At 40.2% G+C, this 24,174-nt stretch overlaps 1 protein-coding gene across 13 annotated transcripts in view; it reads left to right on the top strand.

Moving 5' to 3' along the window:
* Positions 1 to 24,174, top strand: part of nav1b (neuron navigator 1b) — an 87,577-nt gene that overhangs the window by 51,443 nt on the left and 11,960 nt on the right. For 6 of the 13 annotated variants that reach the window (XR_006829086.1, XM_046076019.1, XM_046076011.1 and 3 more), the window contains 11 exons: positions 13,720 to 13,870; positions 15,078 to 15,378; positions 16,515 to 17,268; positions 17,824 to 18,240; positions 19,551 to 19,592; positions 19,689 to 19,849; positions 20,363 to 20,536; positions 21,156 to 21,208; positions 21,663 to 21,686; positions 22,228 to 22,305; positions 23,399 to 23,410. Coding sequence is in view for 12 of the 13 variants with exons in the window: in XM_046076019.1 (XP_045931975.1) it covers positions 13,720 to 13,870; positions 15,078 to 15,378; positions 16,515 to 17,268; positions 17,824 to 18,240; positions 19,551 to 19,592; positions 19,689 to 19,849; positions 20,363 to 20,536; positions 21,156 to 21,208; positions 21,663 to 21,686; positions 22,228 to 22,305; positions 23,399 to 23,410 (2,167 nt within the window). In the remaining variant the exon portion in view is untranslated. The remainder of the gene's footprint in view (positions 1 to 13,719; positions 13,871 to 15,077; positions 15,379 to 16,514; positions 17,269 to 17,823; positions 18,241 to 19,550; positions 19,593 to 19,688; positions 19,850 to 20,362; positions 20,537 to 21,155; positions 21,209 to 21,662; positions 21,687 to 22,227; positions 22,306 to 23,398; positions 23,411 to 24,174) is intronic. The other 7 variants (XM_046076020.1, XM_046076014.1, XM_046076022.1 and 4 more) reach the window with 5 other exon arrangements.

Below are 24,174 nucleotides of genomic sequence, written 5' to 3'. Positions count from 1 at the left end.
GAACTGGTATAGAAGCTTCAAATAGTTAAGATCACATGTGACAATACTTTTCTTTTAACAGGAAGACTTCTTCTTCTCCTGCTTCTCTTTCTTCTGTTTCCCCATCTTCCTCACCTTCACCCTTGCTTCCACTCACATCTTTTGTGTGGTTTTATCTAATTCCATCTACCAAGTTGACAGCTGACAGTGAGAGTCAGAGAGAGGGAGAGAAAGAATCCAGGACAGTTCTCTAATGTGGTTTAGCAGCTTTATCGCTGTTGCACATGCACTGGGATTTAAACTCTGGAGAGCTCGCTAGGCCCTGCTTGTCAGGTCACGTTCTTACTACAGAGTGCAGTAAGGAGAAGAAAAGAGATGAGACACATTTTAAAGGACTGAAATTAGAGCAAAGAAGAAAAAGTGTGAAACGGAAATGGGTCGATGGTTCTGCAAAAATTTGGAGCTGCAGTGAATCAGAAGAGCACGATAAGAGTGATGCTAAGAATTAAATGAAAAAGAAGCATTGTGTTAAAATATACAACTACCACCATGTGTAAGGGTTTGGCATTTTGTTAGGAGGGAGGTGAAAAAGATCAGACAGCAGAACTTTGATAAGGTTAGGATTAAACGGGGGATTATGTCAAATTCCTCACAGTAATATCCATGCACTCGAAATCCATTTAAATCTGTCCTGTATTTTGTCCTGTCCATCGCTGCATCAGCTCTACTGTGGTCAAATTTATGTGAGAGGTGAGCGTGGGGACTCGCCTCTGCTTTGCAACACCACAGGCACCAAAGATGATAATCATTTTATGTAACCATTTTTAAAAATGCCTCATCATGCTCAGTGTTAAGCCACCAATGTCCACGGTCCTTAAAAACATTTTCAAGGTGACTGTATGACGCCCTGATGGCTACAACCCATCCCCACAGTAGATTATTACTTTTTACACTACAATTATTGTGTGTGTGTGTGTGTGTGTGTGTGTTAGAATACATACATGCTATGTCTCTTAGTTAGAGTATTAATAGGCTATTGTTATATTATATGGAAATGCTGGGTGTTATAGTAGGCATAGGTTGCATGCTGATACTTGGAAAATAGATCACTGGAAACCCCTCTGATTTGTGTGCTTTGCTGGTCTGTGTTTGCATTGGATCAGTGGAAAGTATCCTTGATTCTCCTGCAGGAATACTGAAAAGCTGATTGTGCTGTTCTGTTTATCAAGACTTAACCCTGCTTCATAAATATCCTGACAACCTTTGGTGTAGATAACTAGCTAATCCAGTTTTGAAACAGGCGCAGCATCACATGCTCTAATTTTCTTCTTACAATATCCTCTTGCAAATTCTGTGACACATTTGCATTTCTACTGTAGCCTACATCCCTTGTCACACACTCACAGTTCATGGAGAGCCATTAGCTACCAGCTCTTGAAAATAGATCAGGCTCCTCCTGCGTAACCATGGAAACCAGCTGGTAATCGACTGTATGGAGAGGTGCAATTTCTTTCACTAAAGCCCCAGTTTTACATTTGTAATGCACTTCAGTGATCTGAAATTAGCCCTAATATAATTAGGGCTAACTATATCTGAATGGCTGTGTGAGACCAATCAATAAGAATAGTGTTCAATATATTTATGATGCTTGTATAATGTATAAGACCAGCGTACAATGCTTAAAGCAGTCTGGAAAAAGACATATCTACAGGTTACATTATAAGACACAATGCATGTTGTTTGTCAACAGATTCGAACTAATGGTGAATGGATATTGATTAACCCACGTAAGACAGTACTGGCTGTGTTCAAACTGACAGTAATCACTGCTACTGTGTGTCTGCCTCATCAATAATCTGAGACCACATAATCCTGATGTCCTCATGAGCTTCATCTTTCCATCAGAAAGGGATAGTGACTTCTGTACAACAACACACAGCTTTAACAGCTGTTAAGGTAAAACGTAAGTAAGAAGCCTGTTGTATTAATCATTTATTTAGCATTCCTGTACTTCTTTTTTTTTTTTTTTTAATCCAGTTACTTGATGAACATAAATACAATATTTGGTTTGCTCGTCACCAACTCTTGTTTGGATCTTTAATCTTGCTAGATATTCCACTTTCCGCTAGTCACCTTTGTCTATCTGCACTTTGAATCAAGATAGGCAGTAGTTTATTTTATTTTAGTACTTGAAGCTTCTACAGATTATTTAATCGAAGCATCATTTAAGAAGTACTTTTGCTTGACGGTGGCACCCTCCACCCCCAAGAATTTGCATCGATGCTTTTTAGGAATCGAACTAATCGATTTAATCAATGAATTGTTTCAGCCCTAATTAATGGCGCTTTTAGAAATCCTACTTCAGCTGTTTGGATGATAATTATGGTAGATTTTGATGGTTTTCTTTGTGGTTGTATATTATATTGAGGTTTGAAATATTGGTCTACTTCATTCATAACAAAATACAATCCAGTACAACAACACTACAAAGTACAGTTTCAAATATTAAATCACTGCCTCTCTACACAAAGGAATTATTTGTTATTAAAGGTCTGTTGTTTTAGATTGCATTATGTACAGTGGTTTCTATTTTTCTAGTCATTCAGTACACATCTTCACACTGTTCTTAACTCAGGTAATGAAATACAGAGAACAGTTTACTTTTAGTTTCTGAAACTGGCATAATTATCTTGTACAGTGTACTATTAGAAGTATACATACATACATCTCGTCCTCAGTAGACACTGTGTCTTGTTATAACAGGAGTTATTGTTCACTTTCTGTGTGACTGTGTTTCAGGAGTGTTGAGATGGCTTCTTATTTAGTCCTGACCACGTCAAGAATCATAACCGTTTCCTTGTGGTTACATTCTTCACACCATACTGGCAAAGTTTAATCATCACTCATATGATATCATCCTATTGCAAGCCATATTTAAATAGCTGGTTTACGAGTAGAGCAGTAATCACATTATATTGCTGGTGTATGGTTGATTTTTCCATATCTGGTATATAAATTATGACTACTATTCAGCACTCTGTGTCATTTTAGTGGTGTTCAGTCAATTATGGTTGATGTTTTGTAGGCACTCAGCTGTAGTGTATGTAAGCACAGGTTAGCTCTTCATGTATAATACAGATGTTCACCAGGAACATTACTTGTTTTTTCCATAATGTTATTTAGTTGATGGGTTTAGCCTAATGTTTGTAACAGAACATGTGAATTTCACAGGCCTGAACCTGATTATTGTATCTGACAGATTTACGTTTTATCTTGGCAGATTAACAGTTTCAAAACCTTCAATTGGAAGATCTCACTGAAAAAAGGCAAATATCTTTCAGCATTTGGTTTGACTCCAAACTCTATGGCTGACTGCAGTGAAAGGCTCTTAGCTGCAATAAAGAGCTATTAATGACTGTAGTGCCTCATAGGATGTCCCGCCTCACTTTTCAGCTTTTGTTCCACAACATGTTTTTGTTTCTTTCACCCTGTCATAAAACCTGAAATATTAAGACTTATACTTACATGTAATAATTGACATAGATTATCCATCAAATGTCAGCTCTTCATAGAAACTAAATAGTTGGCAATTAGGTAGGGTCAATATTAATTCACTTCTAAATCACTAGACTTCTAAAACTGTTTGGTTGCTTCATTCCTCTTGCCATAGCTTCAGTGCTAGTCGAAGTTTGTGCAGTAGCCAAGCTTAGAACTACTGCTGCTAAGCAGTTAGTCGTGGCACAACAAGCTGTAAACACATAGACGTACTGTAAGTTGACATGGCAAACAGTTGCAGGTTTACACATCCAGCAGACACAACACCATCAGCTAACGACATTAGCATTCATTTAGAGTCATGTTTCTTGCCTTGTGATGAATGTAAGTGCAATATTCTGTATGTGCGCTGTTTGGTGGTGGGCAGTGAGTTCTATTTCACTGGAAACAGCTGCTGAACCAAAACAGTAAAGTTGTGGGCTATAAAACCAAAACAGTTACCTGAAAGACCATAAGATGCTCTATAGAGCTGAGGGGAAGAGGTGCAAAAGAACTGTAGATAACAGGAATTTGAAAAATGAATAAACAGGGAAGTATACATGAAGTATATTATACCCTCGACCCTCTTATATGATATATAATTATTTTGTTTTAATGTAGAATTGTTGTATAGATATGATATAGACTGTATCTATGAAAACACATCTCTTTTCCAATAAAGTACAGATTAATTCCATTTTTGTTGTATTTTATAAGATTAGATGAATTTTTCATCTGGTACATTTTATATTTTCATTTCATTATTATATTAGTATTTAGATTTCATGACGGCACCATATGCTGTTCAAAGCCTCACCCACAAAAACAAAGCAAGTCACGGTTTCATCGTAACTGATTCATATTGATTACATATTCTTGAAAAAGACTGCTTGTCCTGTACTCTACAAGGTAACAGAGGGTATGGGGCAGGTATGTGGACATCTGGGGATCTGGAGTGTACCATTTTGTGTTTCTATGTAGCAGCATACAGGCAACAATGCAGAGCAGAGAAATCATGCGGCAGCATGGTTCGGGATGTGCTGCCATGGCAACAGTCTTCCACTGACCCACTGACGGGCTGCCTTGTGTGTCGGCGTGATAGCTGCTAAACGGATGTATGTGCGGGGAATGAATGTGTGTATCATCCGCTGGATTGTGTGTGAGATTGAGAGAATGAAGGGGAGAGAGAGAGAGAGAGAAACAGATAGGAAATGAGAAACAGAGTGACAAAGATAGAGCGACAGAGAGTGGTGTAAATACGCCATGCTAACCTCTAAATTAGATTGTTTTTTAATTGCCATTGTGGGGGAGAGCTGTCTGCCTATAAAACTATTGTTTGTATTTCCATTTGTGCCCTTGTATTTCCAGGGATAGTAGCACTGGTCATGGAAAATTATTAAATGCAAGTAATTTTTTTCAGAAATCTTGTCTGGAAGATTGACCCAAAAAGAATAAACATAATTATTTAGATGAGATATATGGATAAGATACAATTGCATGTTACAGGCAAAAATGTGTATAAATATAGACATATATTTATAGCCCTCACAAGCACTGTATGCATTTCATTGCTATTTTTACCTACATTACTGTATATTGTAGATAAGCCCTTGGCTTAATTTGCTGCTCTGGCAATGTCATTTCCATGGTAACCATAATAAAGCTTTACCCATGCCAGTGAGTGGATCTGTTCAAAACTTGGCGTACAGTATTAAAGTTAATGTTTATGCTTTTCTAAATATTGGAATACTTTACCTCCTCACTCATGGAAACTATGTATCGACAAACATTCTGTAATGCACAAAGGGCTTGCTGCAGTCATCTGATCCTGGATCTGTGCCCCTGGCAGTCTGTATTCAATTTCCCGTTTCTGGCCGGGGTGGACCTCTCTATATTCACTGAGTGCTTCCCTTAACTATTGAAGCCTTTCACGTTTTCTGACCCACTAATACCCATCTGCAAAAAAAATGGGCTTGGCGTCTCTGCTCTGGTTCTCCGCAGGCGCTGCAGGGATTACAGTTTAGTGAGGCCACCACTTGGGGTCAGTCCTTCATGGGCTACGGCTCAGTAAGAAGGGATGTTGTTTTCTTGCCTGAACCCTAGACCTGAACCCTAAAATCAGGTCTTAACCGCCAAAAAGCAGTTTCAACCCATCCCCACAGTAAAACAAGGCCCCACTGGTTAGTGTGCGCTCTGCATTCAGGTTCAAGTCCCCACCAGAATATAAAAACATGATATTCTCATTCTCTCTCTCTCTCTCTCTCTCTCTCTCTCTCTCTCTCTCTTTAAATTAGCTTTATTGGCATGAATGTGTGCCAAAGCATCATACAAACTACATAACAATCAACCCCATACATTTAATTAAACAAGTAATTAAAACTTTCTCTCTCTCTGACATACACATATACAGAATATACAAAGTCATTCACTTATCACTTGCAGATTTATTTTCAAGCTTAGCTTTATAATTTGCATTTGTTTCATAATGGTTGAAGGAAGAGCAACAATAAAAAGCTCCCACTCTGTTAGGCCATTCTACTTGTTACTGTTACCGAGACATAGTGTACTCTACTGTACACACAGGATCCCACAGTCAGCAGCTCAAACACATCTGGGGTCAATATGGAGCTCTCATTCACCCAACAAGGGTCAGTAAAATACAGGATCTTGAAAGCCTTCCCAACACCAAACCTGCCTCCACCAGCATCAATTCGGCCATGTGTATAATGGACCATTACAGCAGCACCCCAGGGAATATGAATCATCCCTATATCATGTCTGCGTGTGGTCGCCTGGGTGTGCAGTTTGGATTCCACCAGTGCGTAATACACAGCCCAAGGTGGAAAATGTGATACTGTTTTGGAAAAGTATTTTTATTTTTTTTTAAATGTGAATCACGTGGTACCTGTTAATCCATCATTCTCTGTTTGAAGTTGGTACAAAAATATCAGATTATCTGCTTTAAGCATGGCTAATAAAGTGTGGTTGGTTCAGATTAGTATACTGCTTCACATTGGATTTGGCTCTGCTTCAATTCTGTGTTGATACTGAATCTGCATTACTCAGACAGCAAGCAGAGTTGGCTCAAGTTCAGCATTTAAGCATCATATCAATCAAAGTGATATGAATTTGTCTTTGTGTAGCTGAGATAAAAACAGAGCACAAGGACAACATCATGAAACAGTACCATCATCATACCCAAACAGCAGAGTATTCCAGACTATCAGGCTGTAAATGTGGTACCTCATGAGACTGAAAGTGTGCATCAGCTGTATTGTGGCTACATCTGTGGGAGGAAGTTTCCTGTCTGAAGTTGATGGAGACTGTACATTCATTTTCCAGTCCGATAATCAGACGACAAGTCCATTTTCTGGGGCTCTGCGGAGATGGGGCGGCCAGCTACAATCCCAGACGCAGTCACTGATGCATCTCAGACCCATTTATTACACTGATATACTACTGCTCTATGATGAAGGCAACCCAATCCTGTTTGCCTAGCTATGGTCAAGCTCTATACAGATCAAAATTAGGCACCGGGAACATCAGAGATGTGTTGATGCAAAGCTCCACTAGCTTTTTAAATCTGTAGTCTTTTTTTAATGAATGGATCTGAAACAGACATAAATCACTGGATAGTGTTTTCCTGTGAAGCTGTCATTCTGTGTTCCCCACATTGTACGATGGCTTTGAATGCACAGTTTGGAGAAATGTCTGCTCTTTGGTTCAAAATCCAGTGACGCCCTTTTTTATTTTAAATGCCAAAGGATGCCTCCTGTGATAAACAGTCCCAGTGCATGTACACTAAACTGCTGGCAGCTTTAACTCATTGTGCCTCCTGCTGGAAATTGAATGTCATGACACCATATGGAAACAGTTCAAATTCATCCAGGTTTACTGTATTATTTTGTAATCTCCTGTGATATTTAGTTTTTTAATATAGTTTCCTTCTCAGAATGTAGGTTTTCTAAATGATTATGGAATAGTTCCATCCTAAAAATAACTGTAAGACTGTGAGAACAATTATATGTCCAAAAGTATGCAGTTTTCTTCCTTAGGCCCCTCAGTTGCAAAGGGAAATATTTTAAATATTTTGTGATGATACATTTTAGACCATATTATGTGTGGTGACATGCCCTTTCCTTTATCAACATGACGGTGCCTGCGCACAAACTTCAGTTGAAATGGAACAACGAGGTTTGAAAGAAAGGGGCCAGACCTTATCACCCAACATCAGTGCCCAACCTCACAAATGCTCTTGTGGATGAACGGGAGCAAATCCCTGCAGCCAGGCTCCAAAAACTTGTGGAAAGCCTTACCAGAACAGTGGAGACTGTTATGTAGCGCCATATGAACATCCATGGTTTTGAATTCAAGATACAAGAATCAAACAGGTTTCATTGTTCACATGTCCACATGATTTTGCCATGGATCATATATTTGAGTTGCTCGTTGTAGAACCATGAGAACACTTGTTCAACTGGAATCTAATTTCCTACCAAGTAGCTTCCAATTTAAATAAAATATATCAAGAGAGGCCTTTAGAGAACTTGATATTTCATGTCTCTGTCCTTTATTCCCTCCAATATCTTTTTAAATTTCTAGGCTCACATATTGCAGCGCAGTTAACTATGCCAGAGGCTGCACTGATAGATCAAAAGTCACAACAGTAACTAAAGATCCTCATGGTGCTATGACCTCTCACAGATGGGTTGAATCGCTGTTTGAACAGTTTGTAAATAACCCAAACCAGCGATGGCAACTGTGCTCAATAACCTTCCACCTAAGCAAACATGCAAAGGATGTTTCTGACACAGGACATTTGGTTATCAGTGTTGGACAGCTGTTAGTATACAGTACAAACATGACTTCAAGGCTTTTTAGACGACCGCACGTTTTAGCGACTGTGTGGCCAGGCTGAGATAAACAGGGGATGTGAGAAACGCAGTTATTTTGTACTGTAAACACTTTATATTACTCATCATAGGCTAAGAAATAGGCATCCAAGTTTTTTTGCTATTAGAAAATAAAGTATTCAAAGGAAAATGTTTTTTTTTTTTTTTGTGAGCAAAACTAAAACAGCAACAGGCAGAGAAGCGTGGCCCTTTCTCAGATGATGATCAGAGCGACAATGTCAAAAGATGGAGGCAGACACAACAATCTTTTTTTTTATCAAACTAGCATCTCATTGTGCCATTAAAGCTGTTGTGAGGAACGCCTGTATGTCTGGTACACACACCGACAGCAAACAGTTGTTTAATTTCAACAAAAAACCACAGTCATCTTAAATTCCATTTAATCCGACTCCATATTTATATTACAAAATGCGGCCTGATGTGGAAAAACAGAAAGCCTCAAACTGAAAAACATCATAGGGGTCAAGAAGTTCTCGTGTTTGAAATATTAACTTTTAACATTTGTTATGGCTTTTGCCGTTTCCTGCGCCTTTGCTTTATCTGCATTGTAATGGATTAGCTGCAAGATAAATGAGCACAGACTCACTCATGGTCATGTACAATTTATTTATTTATTTTTTCGCTGTATAAGTCCAGCCAGATTCATAGTAGACTGAACCGATTTGGCCTAAGATCTGGACAGGGTGTGGAACCTCCTTAGCCCACAGAGCCTCTACCTCCTGGCATGGTTCGTTTACAGAGCTGAGATCTGGTGAGATCATCCCCGTGAGACTGTTCCACTGCTAATGAGAGGGGGAGGGAGGTTTTCCAAGGCTACTCATGCCTCACTGGAGGTCCTCGTGTCATCTGTGGGTTTGTGGTTGCACTGGCAGTGATTCAGGCCTTACCTTGGACTGAGTTTTTCCAGCTGGGCCCCAGAAGGTAAGGAATGAGGATTGAGCATGTTTTATTTTGGACATAATGTAAAAGAAAGTCTGACTCTTAATGTGTGGGGTTTTAAATAAATAAGTAAATACATTCTTTGTCTTGTTATAGGTCAGTTCAAAACCATGGCAATGATTTAAACTCACTCTTGAGACTGACTTGAGAAATCACTAAGAGTAATTTAAATCAATTAGCTTTGTTTCACAGCAATATTGGCGACTGTAGTTTCATAGAAACAGTAAGCACCATTTAGCTCCCGTAGCAAAACAGCCATAATATACTTTAATATCTACCCAGTTCTTGTGGCTAAGCTTTCCTACAGCAGACCGTGAGCAACATGGTCATCCAATTGGAATACTGCCTTTCAAATTTGCAAGCAGCTATCATTTATTGTTTTCACATATGGTAGGTTGAGAAGTATCTATATCTTGTGTGACAGGTGTTAGAGGAGTCTATTTCACTTACAGCACCCTCACACTGAACCCCCACTTGTAGTAGGCTCAGTGACAGATACTCTCTCCGAGGATGTGGCTGATTGACTACATTTATACTCCATACTACATATATAAGTAGCCTACTCTATTTATTAAGTTCAAATTTGAGGTACTTTTACTTTACTTTAGTCATTTCTTTTCATGACACTTTCTATTTCTACTCCACTGTACTTCATAGGGAAATATTGTACTGTTTACTTGACTACAGTTATTTGATAATTACTAGTTTCTTTACAAATTCGTTTAAGACATTTTTCATTTGCTGTTTTTTTCTTAAGTATTTTAATAAAAATGTTGTGGTTTGGACAAACCCAGCATTGTAAAGTCGTCACTTTGGGCTCTGGGTAATTGTGAAGACCTTTCTCACTATTTTCTTAATTTTTACAAACCAAATGATCAGTCCGTTATAGGAAATAATGAGCAGCATTAATCCATAATAAAAAATAATTATTAGTTAGCAGTCTGTTGTATTACCACCGCTTATTAATTTATTTAAGTAATCAGATAACATGTTAGGCTACAGTTACACCTTAGTAGTAGAGTAACCCCTCAGCTCGAGCTCGACAGGGACGTCGGGGTCTCACCGGTCTCGTCATCCCTGCAACTTTTTCCTTTTTTTTTGGGAGGGGGGTGTTGCCCGTCCAGTGGCAGACTGCTCCTTTCTGCTCGCCGAAAGGGAGAGAAAAGGGGGTCTTTTTCTTTTGCTTGCGGAGGATATGAATTTGAATTGCACAAGGATAATTCAGGGAAGTTGTGCTCTCCAATAGATGGTCACAAATGAGCGGTCGTGTTCTGATCGGGAAAGTGCCTCCTCTGCAGTCGGCGCCAAGAGCTAGAAGGACTTTACTTTTTACGCCAAGGTAATGATGATATTTCATTACGGGTTTCTCTTAGACTCAATGAAGACGTTTTTCGTCAGTTTGAGTTGAATGTTGTTAGTAGGCCTATGCTACAGTGGCTTTCTTTTTTTGCCTTCTAATGTATGTTAATGGTTGTTCCACCTCTGGGGACTGTGCTCTAGCAGTTAATAGATTAATTCGTTGGATTTAAATCATTAATCTTTTGAACTTGCCTAATGTAAACGGGACAGGATAGAAACAGTTGCCGATTAGCTACTGTTGAGTAAAGGATGAATTCGGCTGATTTCAGTAAATTTTTTGTGCTTAAATAATGAAATTGTACTTGAATACTTTCACGATAAAATGGGGTTCAGAAGTAGTCATATTCGTTATCTGACCTTCCGCATTTGAACGGTTATAGCCTACACGTGTGCATTATGTTGACATGATGTTGGAAGTGCTCGTGAGAAGTGCAAGAACGTATGCTGAGACAAATCTGGCACTAGAAATTATAACATCTGTGGCAGTGCGGTGCTGCTACCACAGCTATCTGTATAATGAAGGACGCCTTCACCACTCACTCAGCCATAGGCATGCACCCCAGGAGCCTTGTCTTTGCTGTCCTTTATGCAGAAAAATATAATGCCAGGAGTTAAGTTGCATTGTATTCTTCTTACTGTGTGCTTCTTGTGATTTGATCTGATATAGCTACAATAGGGTAGACCAGCTTATATAGTTACCCTGTGTGCACACACACACACACACACACACATACACACACACACTCACACACACAGAATATCTGTTCAAGTTCTAACTCTTACCCTGTTATCTGTACAATGTTATGCATGGCTGTTAAAGGTTTGTCTGTCTTGCAGTGTGCTAGTACCATACCCATGTCCATTTTAAGTGATGCTGTTAGATCCAGGTCCAAGTCTGGACCGTGATTGTAACTTCCCCACTCTGCTAATAGAACGGACAGACAAATCCGAGAGACGTTGGAGTTGTGCCACAGAAAACAAAAAAGTTAATTGCCGCCCAATGTATGAAATATGCACTTTGCTGGTATACTCCCACCCACTCCCTGTCTGGATTTCACCCCTGAGAGCAGACAGTTTGGCTTGAAACATCAACAGCCCCACAGGCCGTCCTGCCTCTTCTTAGGCTGACACCCCCATGGGGTTATTCATGGCCCCTCTGTCGGAGGTGGTATTCTTCAAACATACAATGAACATCTGGACTTAATGTAAATCAAAATTATTCTCCTCATTGATGGCATGGGAAAACATTTAAAATTTAAAATTCTCAAATCAAACATTAATCTTAGGACTTTTCCCTGCTCATGTCAAACTTTTCCTCTGAGGTCACGTATCTATGGCCACAAATCACTTCGCTAAAAGGTTGCTTTAATGCATCAGAATGCACTAAACCAGTACCAAGTGTCAGGGCAAGCTTCTTCTCTGTTTTACAAGTGCAACTCCACTAAAACCATGTGATTAAATCCTATTCTGAATGTGTATGGGCCATTTTTGTTTCCCTGTATTTTTCTGTGCAATTCCATGTCCCATGCTTCTGCTAATTGCAGGCTGCTGACCCACAAAGAGCGTTTTCAGCTCAGTGGGGAAAGCAAAAGAAAGGGAAAATAACTGATTCAGCTCAAGCAGTGACTAAGCTTTAAAGGGTCTTATTAATTTACCGTTTCCACTGTGCCACATTTTTGTGTGCCAACATAAATTTGATTACCACCTGTGGTTGCCAGCAGTAATGATGGGGAACGTAATTATACAAATCTGAACTGGACTCGCATTTAGCTCTCTAGAGATATAATTTTTACATGGCTCTTCTAAAGCAAATAAAAATGTTGAATTTTAAACTCCTCCTCAGACTGAATTGCTTTGTCCTCCAGTGATGTTTTGGATGACTGAGAGGCTACACCACACGCACCACATTTGCATTTTAGATGTATTCAAAAATGAATGCATCCGGAGTCCTGATGACTAGTGAGCAATTTCTCGGAGCTGTGCTTACCATCTCTGCCTTCCTCACACACGGGGCCAATCTGGCAGCATCTGTTTTAGGGCGACGTAGGACTTCATTGTGGGGTGGAGGGAAGGGTCAGGGAAGGTTCAGAAGCCTGTCACACTGATTTCCCCTCATCCTGCTTCTTTAGAGCATACCAGACCGCTTTCTAAACCCTGAGCTGTCAGTTGCCATACTTTTTATTCAGCATGATTTATCAGCATATCCTGTGAAGTTTCCCTTGAAGCTACAGTTGAAGATTACAGTGTGTTGGTCTCTGTTTAAAAACTGCTAGCCCTGCTGTCATAGTGATTTATTAAATTATGGTTAAACTTATATTTTTACATATTTAAAATTAACTGTCCAAACTGACCTTTGCCATCTTAGTCGAAGTGGCTTACTAAAATCTACATTCAGCTTTCTGAAGTTTGTTAATAGGGGGTTAGATTGGATGAAGAATGTTCCAAACACAACTTTTGATTTTAAGAAAAACTCAAGAAACATTTTGATGAGGTCTTGCTCTCATAATGCAGTCAAAATGAATAAATTATATCCTCATAATTAGTGTTGGGTTTTACCAGTAAGCCAATAGCTGTCTTTTAAGTGCATAAAATCAAAGTTATGATTTCAAATACCAGAAAATTCTTTAATAATATTTTAACCTTTGGAACAAGTAAATTATGATATACGGTAATAAGATAAGTGAAGAACTCATACTTTATTTCATTAAATCATGAAAGATCAACTCTTGAAGTTTTGGTCACCATATGGTCTGGAGCTCTGATGTATTAGTTGAATCAAAGCAGCTGCGGCCATGTTGGAATTACCTGCTTGTTTGAGCATGTGGCCACCTCCAGAGACAGCTCACTGCAGACAGATGGACATATCACTGTTACCGGCAGCCTTTTCTCCCTTCAAACACAGATTTCTGCATCTTTACCTACTGTACATTCGCATGTTTGCCGTTAACTTGATAACAGCCCATTTTTGCTAAAAGGTCACCCTGTCTTGTTTCAGTTGGGATGAGAGCAGCTCCATCAGCAGTGGCCTCAGTGACGGTGATGGCGAGGGCTCTGAGAACCTCAGTTCAGAGGAGTTCAACGCCAGCTCTTCTCTTAACTCCCTTCCGAGCACACCCCTGGGATCCAGACGCAACTCTTCTGTTATGGTGAGCTGAAATACTGTACCCAACAGCATGGGGAAATTTGGCTTCTCTTTATCTTTTGCAACCAAGGCCTTTAGTTGAAGCATTTTCAGGGCTTCACTCTGTGATTTACTTTGTATTGTGTCTTAAATGCAAGTCCTTTGTTTTGACAAGGCCACAAGGAAACAGCACAGACCTCACCTCTGTCATTAAAATGAAATTAAAGAGAAACCACATCTGTCACAGTGCAGTAACTCTTTACTATGGCAGTTCACTTTGTTTTGTTCAGAAAATTACATCTAAACTTCCGGTAGTTCCACTGAGCCTCAAAGCCCCCTCAGCAATTAAAAATGCGTTTTGCTTATTGTTTCTTCTGTTGGATGTTTGACCTTCACTGCGCACAATGATGTGCAGAGTCTGATGCCAGAGGCTGTTTTCAGGTTCATCTGCTGAAGGAGGAAAGTTTGCCCTAAGGTTTAATACATGCAACCTCCTTGTGGAAAATCAGGATAGACTTGTGTTTAGTAGTTCAGCTTTTTAAATTAATATTTGCATGGTCATGCAGTCTGAATTTTAACATGGTAATGTAACTTTTTTTGTGGAAAGACCACAAGACAGAAATGATTATTCTAAGCCGAGTATACATATACATCTTAAGAAATGTCTGTATCTTTGAATTTTATCAGACTCGTTACATTCATTTTTAGTGGTAGTGGTTTTCTGCCTTTTCCACAGGTAAACATTTTGAATGCTGAGTGGGAAGAAATGAACATTTGTGCAACTCAATGAGCCATCTGTCATTCTATATCACATTAATAGGGTGCCAAGAAACAGCATGCCCAATTTTGTCCTCAGTGCCACCTCCTCAATGCACCACATGATAGTTTTTCTATTACAGTGTAGCTGTCTTTTTTAAGCACTGCACATCATTTTCAGAGATTACAAAATAAAGACTCAAGCTGTCCTCTATTGTCCTCTTAAATTTTCTGTATCATTCTTTAATGTGTTGATTTATATCTTAACAGTTTTTTATTTTATTTTTTGTTTTCGTTCCTTTGTCTTCCTCTGTGGTTTTCTTTAATCCACTCGGGGCATATCAGTCCATCCCTCCTTCCCTCTGGAATGCTGCTCAGATGAAACACAGATTACAGACAACAGTCAGGTCCATAGATAACAAAGTCCATCTGATGGTTACCCACACTGTGCCTCTTCTCTTCCCTTCCCTCTACAGCTCCGCACTGATGCAGAGAAGCGCTCCCTAGTGGAAAGTGGACTTTCATGGTACAGTGAGGATGGCAAAGCCAGCCACAAGCTCAATAGTTGCAGCTATGAAACAGGGAGTCTCAAGGCCGAGGCCCCGAGTAAGTGGAGAAAGAAGCCTCCTAGTCTCAGTGAAGATTCAGGGGGTAGAGGGGAACTAAGGAAGCCTCAAAGTTTAGGTCAACCAGGAAGTTTCAAGAAAGGACGTAATCCTCCTATAGGCGTGACCTCCCCCATCACCCATACCTCTCAGAGCACATTGAAAGTTGCAGGTGAGATCTAACGGTATAATTTTGTTTTCCCTTCTTGTTTTTTTAACTTGTTTTAACTATTAAACCTATGTCATCCATTATCTTTTTTTATGCTGGATCCAAATGTAAGACATAACCTGTGTGTAGAGCAGCCAAGGCAGATATGTGCTTGGTGTCAAGATGAATACAGAAGTGTACCCCTTAGCGTAAGCCAGGTTTTGATTTGCAACACAGCACAGCATACAAAAATATCAACATGAAATCCATTTAATTGAAAAACATCTCAGCTTAAAGGCCAGAGCCATGTTTCTGCTATTATATCAGACAAGAGCCTGTTACTTTAAATGTCTGCCATGACAGCTGTCAGCAGCCACTAAATTGATTTAAACCCCAAAAAACATGCCATGATAAATAATAGGTTAAAATTGAGTTCCAATACCAACATTTCGTGGCCTTTCATTTTAATATCCTCAGCTTTAAACATAAGTGATTACAATTAGATGTTATTTTATGTATTCTGGCTGCAGTTTTGCAGGGAAAAAGTTTCTGTTAGTGGATGCAGTTCTAAGGTTTACAGAATGACTTTAGGGGTCAGATGTGTTGAATTTACTCTCATGAATATACTAAAGCGATTTAGTAGAGCTTTACTTTTAGCCTTTAAAAAATACAATTTTACCATTATCTTTTAATAAATCCTTTGATCTCCACATATTTTCCAGCTCTGTGCTTTACTTTAATGATCCATAAAGACCACATTTTAATTGATTATATTGGATACATCTTATTACATGGTTAAAGAAGAGCGTAAAACTCTTTAAACCCTTCAGAGTCAGTCGGTGAGTCACATTTGACATCATGAGCACATAAAAGCTTTCAAAGTAAATACAGATGTTTCTTGCTTATATTTTGTCTCAGTTGTAATGGCTGCAATGTACATTTAGTTAGAGAGAACTGATGTATTACATTTAAGTTTTTTTTGTTTGAGTTCACTGGTTTTACCATCAATCTATGTTATTATAATGTAATCTATTTTTGAGATGCTTATTCTTGTCATCGTCATGGTAGCAATGGGTAAAACAGAGCAGCTCCTTGGCATTTAAAATCATAATGTTATTATTCACTTATACAATTCTTTCTTTCTTTCTTTCTTTATGTAGCACCTAAAAGTGAGAAGCCATTGGATAAATCCAGGATTTCCATCAAAACTACTGGTCTACAAAGGTCTCGTTCAGATGCTGGCAGGGATCACCATGGAGAGCACCGCAAGCCACCATCAGGTCTGGTTAAACCCACTGCTGGAGGCTCCTTTGGCTATAAGAAACCACCAATAGCCACTGGTACTGCCACTGTTATGACAGCAGGGGGCGCCACCATCTCCAGTGGCTCTGCTACTGTGGGGAAAACCCCCAAGTCATCTGGCATCCCTGTGAAGCCTGTAGGAGGAGGAACACCCTCAGGTCGAAAGAACAGTTTTGATGCCAGCAGTGAGCAGAGCTTCCTGGGGCCGAATGCCCGAAACAGCATTCAGTACCGCAGCCTGCCTCGACCGGCCAAATCAAGCACACTCAGTGTGATTGGTCGCCCTGCACCTCGGCCTGTCAGTGGTACCATTGACCCCAGTCTGTTGACTTTGAAACCTGTGCCCATGGCCTCCACGGGCCCCAGAGTTAAAGAGCCTAGTAGCTGCAGCAGTAAAATGGCAAGTCGAACGAGCACAGGCCCAGTGAACCAGACAGACCGGGAGAAGGAGAAGGAGAGAGCTAAAGCCAAGGCTGTGGGTGCTGACATAGACTGTGGTTCTCTGAAAGGAGAGGAGAGTCAGTCCACAGGAGAGTCTGCCATGAAACTACACGGCCTGAGACGGACCAGCAGCAGCAAATACCCTGAACTGTCATCTCCCACCACACCAAGGTGTCTCATTTAAACATTGCTTTAAAGAGTTGGTTCCTCTAAATTACAAATAAAGAAATGTCTCTGACCTCTACTGATATCTAGAGGTGTTACTTTCCCCTCCATTTTTTATTCTCTAGTGATATCTAGCCATGCAGGTACAGTGACTTTGACTTTATATGCTCAGGATTTCTGCTGCCCCCAATATACCACCACAACAATAAAAGTCAATGAAATTTTACATCTAATTACATCTTAGCAGTATCTCTTTCCAAATTGGGGGGAAAAAAGTATGAACAGTTTTCAATACATTAGCTTTTTACCAAATAAATGGTTAAGTGTAATGGGAAGATCATTTCTTTGGATTTATGTTGCATTTATGAAAGTTAAAGGCAGAAATCTTAGAGACAGATATTGCAAAACCTTGGCATCTACATATGCATCTATCTGCTTGGTTATATATTGCTAGAGGTAAGTTAGAAAATTACCTGAAATAAATACACATGATGCACATGCATGATCCAGTAATGATCATGCAATAAAATTTTAACATCTGTTTTTCTGCCTGATCCCTAGGATGCTGAACACCAAGTCTCTTGGTCGTCCACCCAGCTTGGCTCACCTGGACAAGGTCAACTCCAACAGTCTTGATTCCTGTGTGACCATCCAGGACCTCCCACCCAAAGTCCCCCCATATTCCAAACTGCAGGATTTAGCTGGTTCCTACACCTCCTCCCGCCTCACTCCCAGCCCAGCGCCTGTGCTCCACATCGATTCCCCTGGCTCCTACACCAGTGAAAGCCTGAGTCTGAGCGGATCACCGCTGCTCTACCCCAAGCTGTCTGGCATGCACCGCAGCATGGAGTCCCTGCCCCTCCAGATGAGCGTGCCTTCCAGCGCGAGGTTTGTTAAAACTGAGATGCATGATAAGGAAGAGAGGGCTACGGGAACCTGGGGAGCCGGAAGCAGGACATCCCTCAACCTTACAGATGGGTAAGTATGTCTAATGTGGCCACTTTTGGACTACATAATTTTCTGTGTCCTTTGTGTATGCTGTTGTTTTGACTGAAAAGAAAATTATTGTGAAGGAATAACTAGCATTAACTAGATTTTTTGTAGACTAAGTAAGCACTTTTTATTTGAGGTGAGAACAGCAAGTCACAGTAATGTAACTAATGTTAGCTAGGTTGTGGGTTAGCAAACTGCAGTTACAGTTGCTGCTGCAAGGTTAACATGCAGAGAGGATGCAATGGTCCCAGAGCTTGCACAACAGCTCCAGTGATACTCACAACTCTTCTGCTACTATAGCTAACATCACAACAGCGTGTCTTGGAAGTCTAAAAAGTAAGCTAAACATCTGTGGGCAAGTCATTTAACGTTTCCGAACACACAAATCATGGGTGCCTTGGCTGGAATAGTGTTATGTGGCAGGGTCTAAGCCACTTTGTTTGTTTCCCATTTACTTTACAGCCAGGGCTGTGTACAAACACCAAATGCTTTTTGTATGTAAATTAGCCTCCAAGTCCCTTTTATTTTTTAAATTATAAACATAAGGATGGGAAAACAATCCTCAAAATGGAGTTATTCGAAACTCAATAGTCAGTCATTTCTGTTGGCAACCAAGCGAGTCTGTCAACAACACAGGAAATACACATTGCGCAAAACACCTGATTCCCCCTCTCCCGCATGGAACGTAGTACAAGTTCACATACAGTATGTTACTCACACTGATCAAACTTGTCAAAGTGTAAACTGACAGAAATTTTGTTGTTTGAGTAAAAGGCATCTCACTGCCACATTTTCCCTCTTCCTGCCAATCCTGGTAAAAGTAACTGCATTATCCTAGCAGCTTTGTGTGAAACATAATGTCCAGTAGGCAGTTGATCCACTGTTTCAATGTAAAGACATCCAACACTGGGATAAAGTTTTTGTGGGAGCAGAAGTACCAGCCAACCATATTTTATGTGCTTTTTCTGGGAACGGAACCTCTGAGGTGTCATTTAGGAGATGGAGGCCTGGATCCATTGGAATATCTCTTTGTCAAGGTGGAGAAGGTCTGAGTTATTGCCTCCCAATGAAATGTAATTTTAGGCAGTCCCATGCTGTGTGTATGAACGTGCCCAGTGTGCCATATGGGCTAGATGTACAAAGAGGATTAGAAGATAAACTCATGACTTGTCTTTCCCAGGTATTCAGCATGTCCTGTGACAAAACTTAATTAGTAAATTAATGATAGTGTACTGTAAGGTTTATAGAAACATACTATATCTCTTTTAACAATGTTTTTATTCTCTTCTTTGCAGCTTGCAAACGGACAGAAATACCTTTCCGAAGAAAGGCTTAGAGTACGTCACAACAGTTACTGTCCAAGCATCTGTTTGAAATCTTACACTGTGATTTGTCTTTATTGTTTGAAGTAATAATTACCTCTCTTTTCTTAGACGCTATGGCTCAAGCCTGTCAGAGAGTGATGGAAGCAAACCGGGAAGGCGCCACTCCCACACCATCGTCAGCATGACAGAGAGCGATAGCCCCCCCCAGCTGCCTTCTCCCACCCGCCCTCTCCACCCCTCCTCCGGCAAGGTTCCTCTCACCAACGTGGGTGAGTCTGTTCGCTCCATTTGGCAGCCAAGTTCTAAAAAAACAAGATGAGACTTGAGATATTTGATAATCCATCCATCTTATTGTTAATTATTATTGAGGACAGGGATATTGAGTTTGCTCTGAGAGGAGAGTCCAGCTTAGTTTTAGTTAAGAAATGTTGTAACAAGTTGTCAATAAAAGATCAAGTCATGTCTGATGATGAAGTGATGGCAAGTTATTATGGTATCAGATTTGACTATGTGAATATTACTATCCCAGATCAACACTCATTTAGACTCAAGTCTGAAATATTCTGGCGATGGAGGCAAAGAGGGGGTCAAGTCAGGCTATATTTATCTCTTTGACTGTTGTGTTGCCTTTCACAGAGTCATCAGAATTAGGGTGCTATACCAAGTGTGTGTGTGTGCGTGTGTGTCGTGTGAGAGTGAGAGAGTGTTACTCTACAGCACTGCATCCTGCAGTTTTATCTGTGCCACTCACTGTCTTTCTAAACATCACTCTTTTATGATAGTTGCCCCAATTTCTAGTGGCACCCCGAGGATATCGCGCTCCAACAGCACAGGCCCCCCCAGTGAGTCAGCCTGCGATCTCTATGGATCCTCCCCCCTGGGCAGCAGTATGTCCCTGGCTGACCGGCCAAAAAGCATGATGCGGTGTGGGTCTTTCCGTGAACCAGGGGATGATGGTGAGGCTGCTCAGCCTGCCTCCCGGCAGGGGAAACTAAACTCAAATTAAACAAAGCTGTCTGCTTATTCAGCACGCAATCTGTTAAGCAAAATGTCAGAAGGACATTTGTTTTCATAAACAAAGGAAGGTAGGGAGGAGCCCTATTAAGTGCCTTATTTAAGTCAGTATATAACTCACTATCTGTGATCAAAGTGTGAAAAAAACATGAGACCCTCCAGCAATAATTTAAACTTAACACATACTCTAGCACTAGACTACCACTAACTCCAAATGTTTCAGTGCTATAGTAAAAGTTTGTTCTCGAATACACAACAAAACAAAATACAAATTAAAACAATTTTAATGGGGGTTTTTTCATGATGTGTCAGACTCTTCATTCATGTCTGTGAATATGCCTGTTGTTGAAATTTTCTTGATTAGCTGGAGGAGTTTGAGATATTCAATTGTCCTGAGAGCTGTCAATAGTAACAAAGTAGTAATTTAATTTATGCACTGCCCTAGTCATTTATTTATAATAAGAAATGCTAGTAAACAATAATCTAACTACTTGTTTAACCAAATAATATCTTAGAATTGCCTTGCTTTCGATATTAAGTCATCTCCCTTGACTGTTTCAGTGCATGGCTCTGTGCTCTCTTTGGTGTCCAATGCTTCATCCAACTATTCCTCGGTGAGTAGAAACAGTCATAATATGTACAGTATAATCTAATAAGTTTGCTGGAGTTTAGTGCTTTGTGATTTCAGTTTACACGTCCTCACTTCAAAAAGCAAAATAAGCTTATACAGTACAGATGAACTTTTAACCACTACAGCCAATTCAGGCAAAATGCCTTAATCATAATGATTGATGGACTTTTTTGGCATGCAGGAGAACCTTACCTTATTTTATAAATGGCCTTAAAATCTTCCCTAGTTTATTACAAACCTCTTGGTGGCCTGATATTGCACTGTGATTGGACAATTTGGTACCTATTCTTTGTTTGTATTTCACCATTGTCATCTCTATAAAACGTCAGTCATGTCCCGTTTTACTGGGGATAAGTAGTTTTCGTATCTGCCCCTAAATTTAATGCTTTACTTTATCCCTCTTTATTGTTTATTTGTTTTCATCATGCCTTCTTTAGAATGAGGAGAGGATACAAGGAGAGGTAAGGCCAACGTGCCATGACTCTTCAACTCACATTGGGCCTTTTGTTTGCATCAACTGTCAGTCATTTCCTGTTGAAACAGGTCCATTTACTACATGGTGTTAGCCGTGATTAGTGAAGTCTGTGAACATTGATCTCTCACCCAGGACCTCATAACTCAGTTCATGTTGTTTTATCTCTAACATTTTTTGTCTTTTACCACAAACTTCTAACATTTAATAAAGACATATGAAGACCTAATAAAATTCTCAGTGCATGAGAAAAAGTGGTAAAAGTGCACTGTCATCCCTTGATTAAACATTTGCTATTCAGTTGGAATGTATTTAACCACCTTTATATTGGTTTCAATTATGGAACAATTACTTTTATATGTTGTTTGCATATTCTTTTTTTATTAACTAAACAAAACATTCAAACACATTCAGTTGTTGTTGTAGCAACAAATTGAAAACCTGTATTAATATTCTCAACACTTTCTGTCTGAGGTGCTGTATAATACATTGTCCACACTGCTGGGGCTTACTTTTTAATTTGTCCACAGCAAATCCGCAAGTTGAGGCGAGAGCTGGAATCCTCCCAGGAGAAGGTTGCTGACTTGACCATGCAGCTTTCTGCCAATGTATGTATGATTAAAAAACAAAAACATTTTAAGATCTCCCTTTGGCCTCTTTTTGTAAGCTAATTTGTTAATGTGTTGGATGCATGCCAGATCCTTTTATCAGTGTGATCGATCCACAATGTGAATCACTCCTATTATGAGTCATTGAGTTTGTACCCGACAAGCAACTGAGATCTAGAAATCCCACTGACACATTAGGTCAGAAGTTATCTTGGAACTTTGGGGGCTTTTTAAAATACAGGTTTTGCACATTTTATGGCTTAATTTGATAGCCGACAGTAGAGAGATGACAGGAAACAAAGGGAGAACAACATGCATAAAAGGTCCCCAGTTGCAGTTCATAGCTAGCGCCATAACCACTAGGCCGACAGGGTGCGCCCTATCACTTTGGTCTTACAGCAGACTATATTTTACTTTCTTTCGCTGTTTCTCACATCTTTCCACTGCAATCTAGATCGACACTTCTTTCACCTTAACCCTCAATACTTGCTTTAAAGTCTTTGATTGAACCAGTGAATACATTTTCCACCTCTGTTTATTCTTATAGTCTCACCCTGCTGCTTCTAGATGCTTGAGTCTGGCTGTTTGGAGCGCACTCAACTTTTACTTCAACACCACCTAACCACTGATCTAATAATAGTCAACCAGTATGAACAGTTATGGCTACAGTCTCCTATTGCACATTTTACCCATTGCCTCCTCTCTAAACTATCAACTAACCTGGGCTAATTAGGGGACTTGGGTTGGGAACTGGAGGGTGGCCTGTTCAAGTCCAGTGCGGACTACAGTACAAAGTGTGGAGTGGTAGCTGGAAAGTCAGTTCACCTCAAGGTACCCCTGATCACGGCACCAAACCCCTAACTGCTCTGGGGGTGCAGTTAGGGGTAACAAATCTCCCCACAACTTCATGTCTGTGTTTCCTGTGTGTCTGTGTTTCCTGTGTGTGTGTGTGTATATGCTTTGACTGTATGAGAAGTTTAATCCCATGCCTAACGTTACTGTCCCTCTCTTTCCTTGGCTGTATTGACTGCTGGACTTGCTGCTGCCCCCTGCCTGCCTCCCACTGCCCCGCACCTCTGGATGCTGGGTGTAGCAGCTAGGCCAGGTTTGTTGTACCGTTGCTTGTAGAGCGTTGTCTGTCACTTCCGCATGATTCTCGTCAAGTTGACAAGTATCTGTCATCTGACATCTCTACTGGGCTCGCTGCGTGGCGAGGCTGATTGCATCACCTTCTTTGAAGCATGTTGACAAGGGCTGTTATCTGTTATTATCTATTAATCTGTCGACTATGTTTTCATTTAATCCTTTATTCTCAAATATCAAAACAAAGTGAAAATGGTCTGCAAAATTTCCTGGAGCCCAAACTCTGTCTTCATATTTGTTGTCAAAGATGTTTGTGAAGATTCTCAGTCATCCAAGTCATAGTTATCCATGGAGGGTTAAATCAAGGGTGACTGGACTCGATTGAAGATACTTGAAAATGTTTCGCCTCTCATCCAAGAGGCTTTTTCAGTAATTGAATGCCAGGTCCCATGTTTAAACCTCTGTGGGGTCTTTCTGCGGGTGATTGATGCAACTGGTTTGTTAGTGCTCCTAGCTGTAACAACATTTGGTTTTTAGAGTCACCTGAGGCCAAGTGTGACCATGCGCCGTTGACATTGTCCCATGACGCTAGATGTGGGTGCTCGTTCAATCTCCTGGGCAGGGATGAAAGGACACCATTGTAAGTGGTTGGTATCCATCAACCTGATAACAACCCCGTAGAAGTTAAATACCTGGGACTCCCTGCCAGCTAGTTAGAACTGAAGAAGCCTCTTGGATGAAAGGCAAAATGTTGTTGAAAATGTTGAATTGATAAAGATGAAAGAT

Source organism: Micropterus dolomieu, linkage group LG18 (assembly GCF_021292245.1).
Source record: "Micropterus dolomieu isolate WLL.071019.BEF.003 ecotype Adirondacks linkage group LG18, ASM2129224v1, whole genome shotgun sequence".
Taxonomy (NCBI): Eukaryota; Metazoa; Chordata; class Actinopteri; order Centrarchiformes; family Centrarchidae; genus Micropterus; species Micropterus dolomieu.
This window is presented reverse-complemented; position numbering and strand designations above follow the sequence as displayed.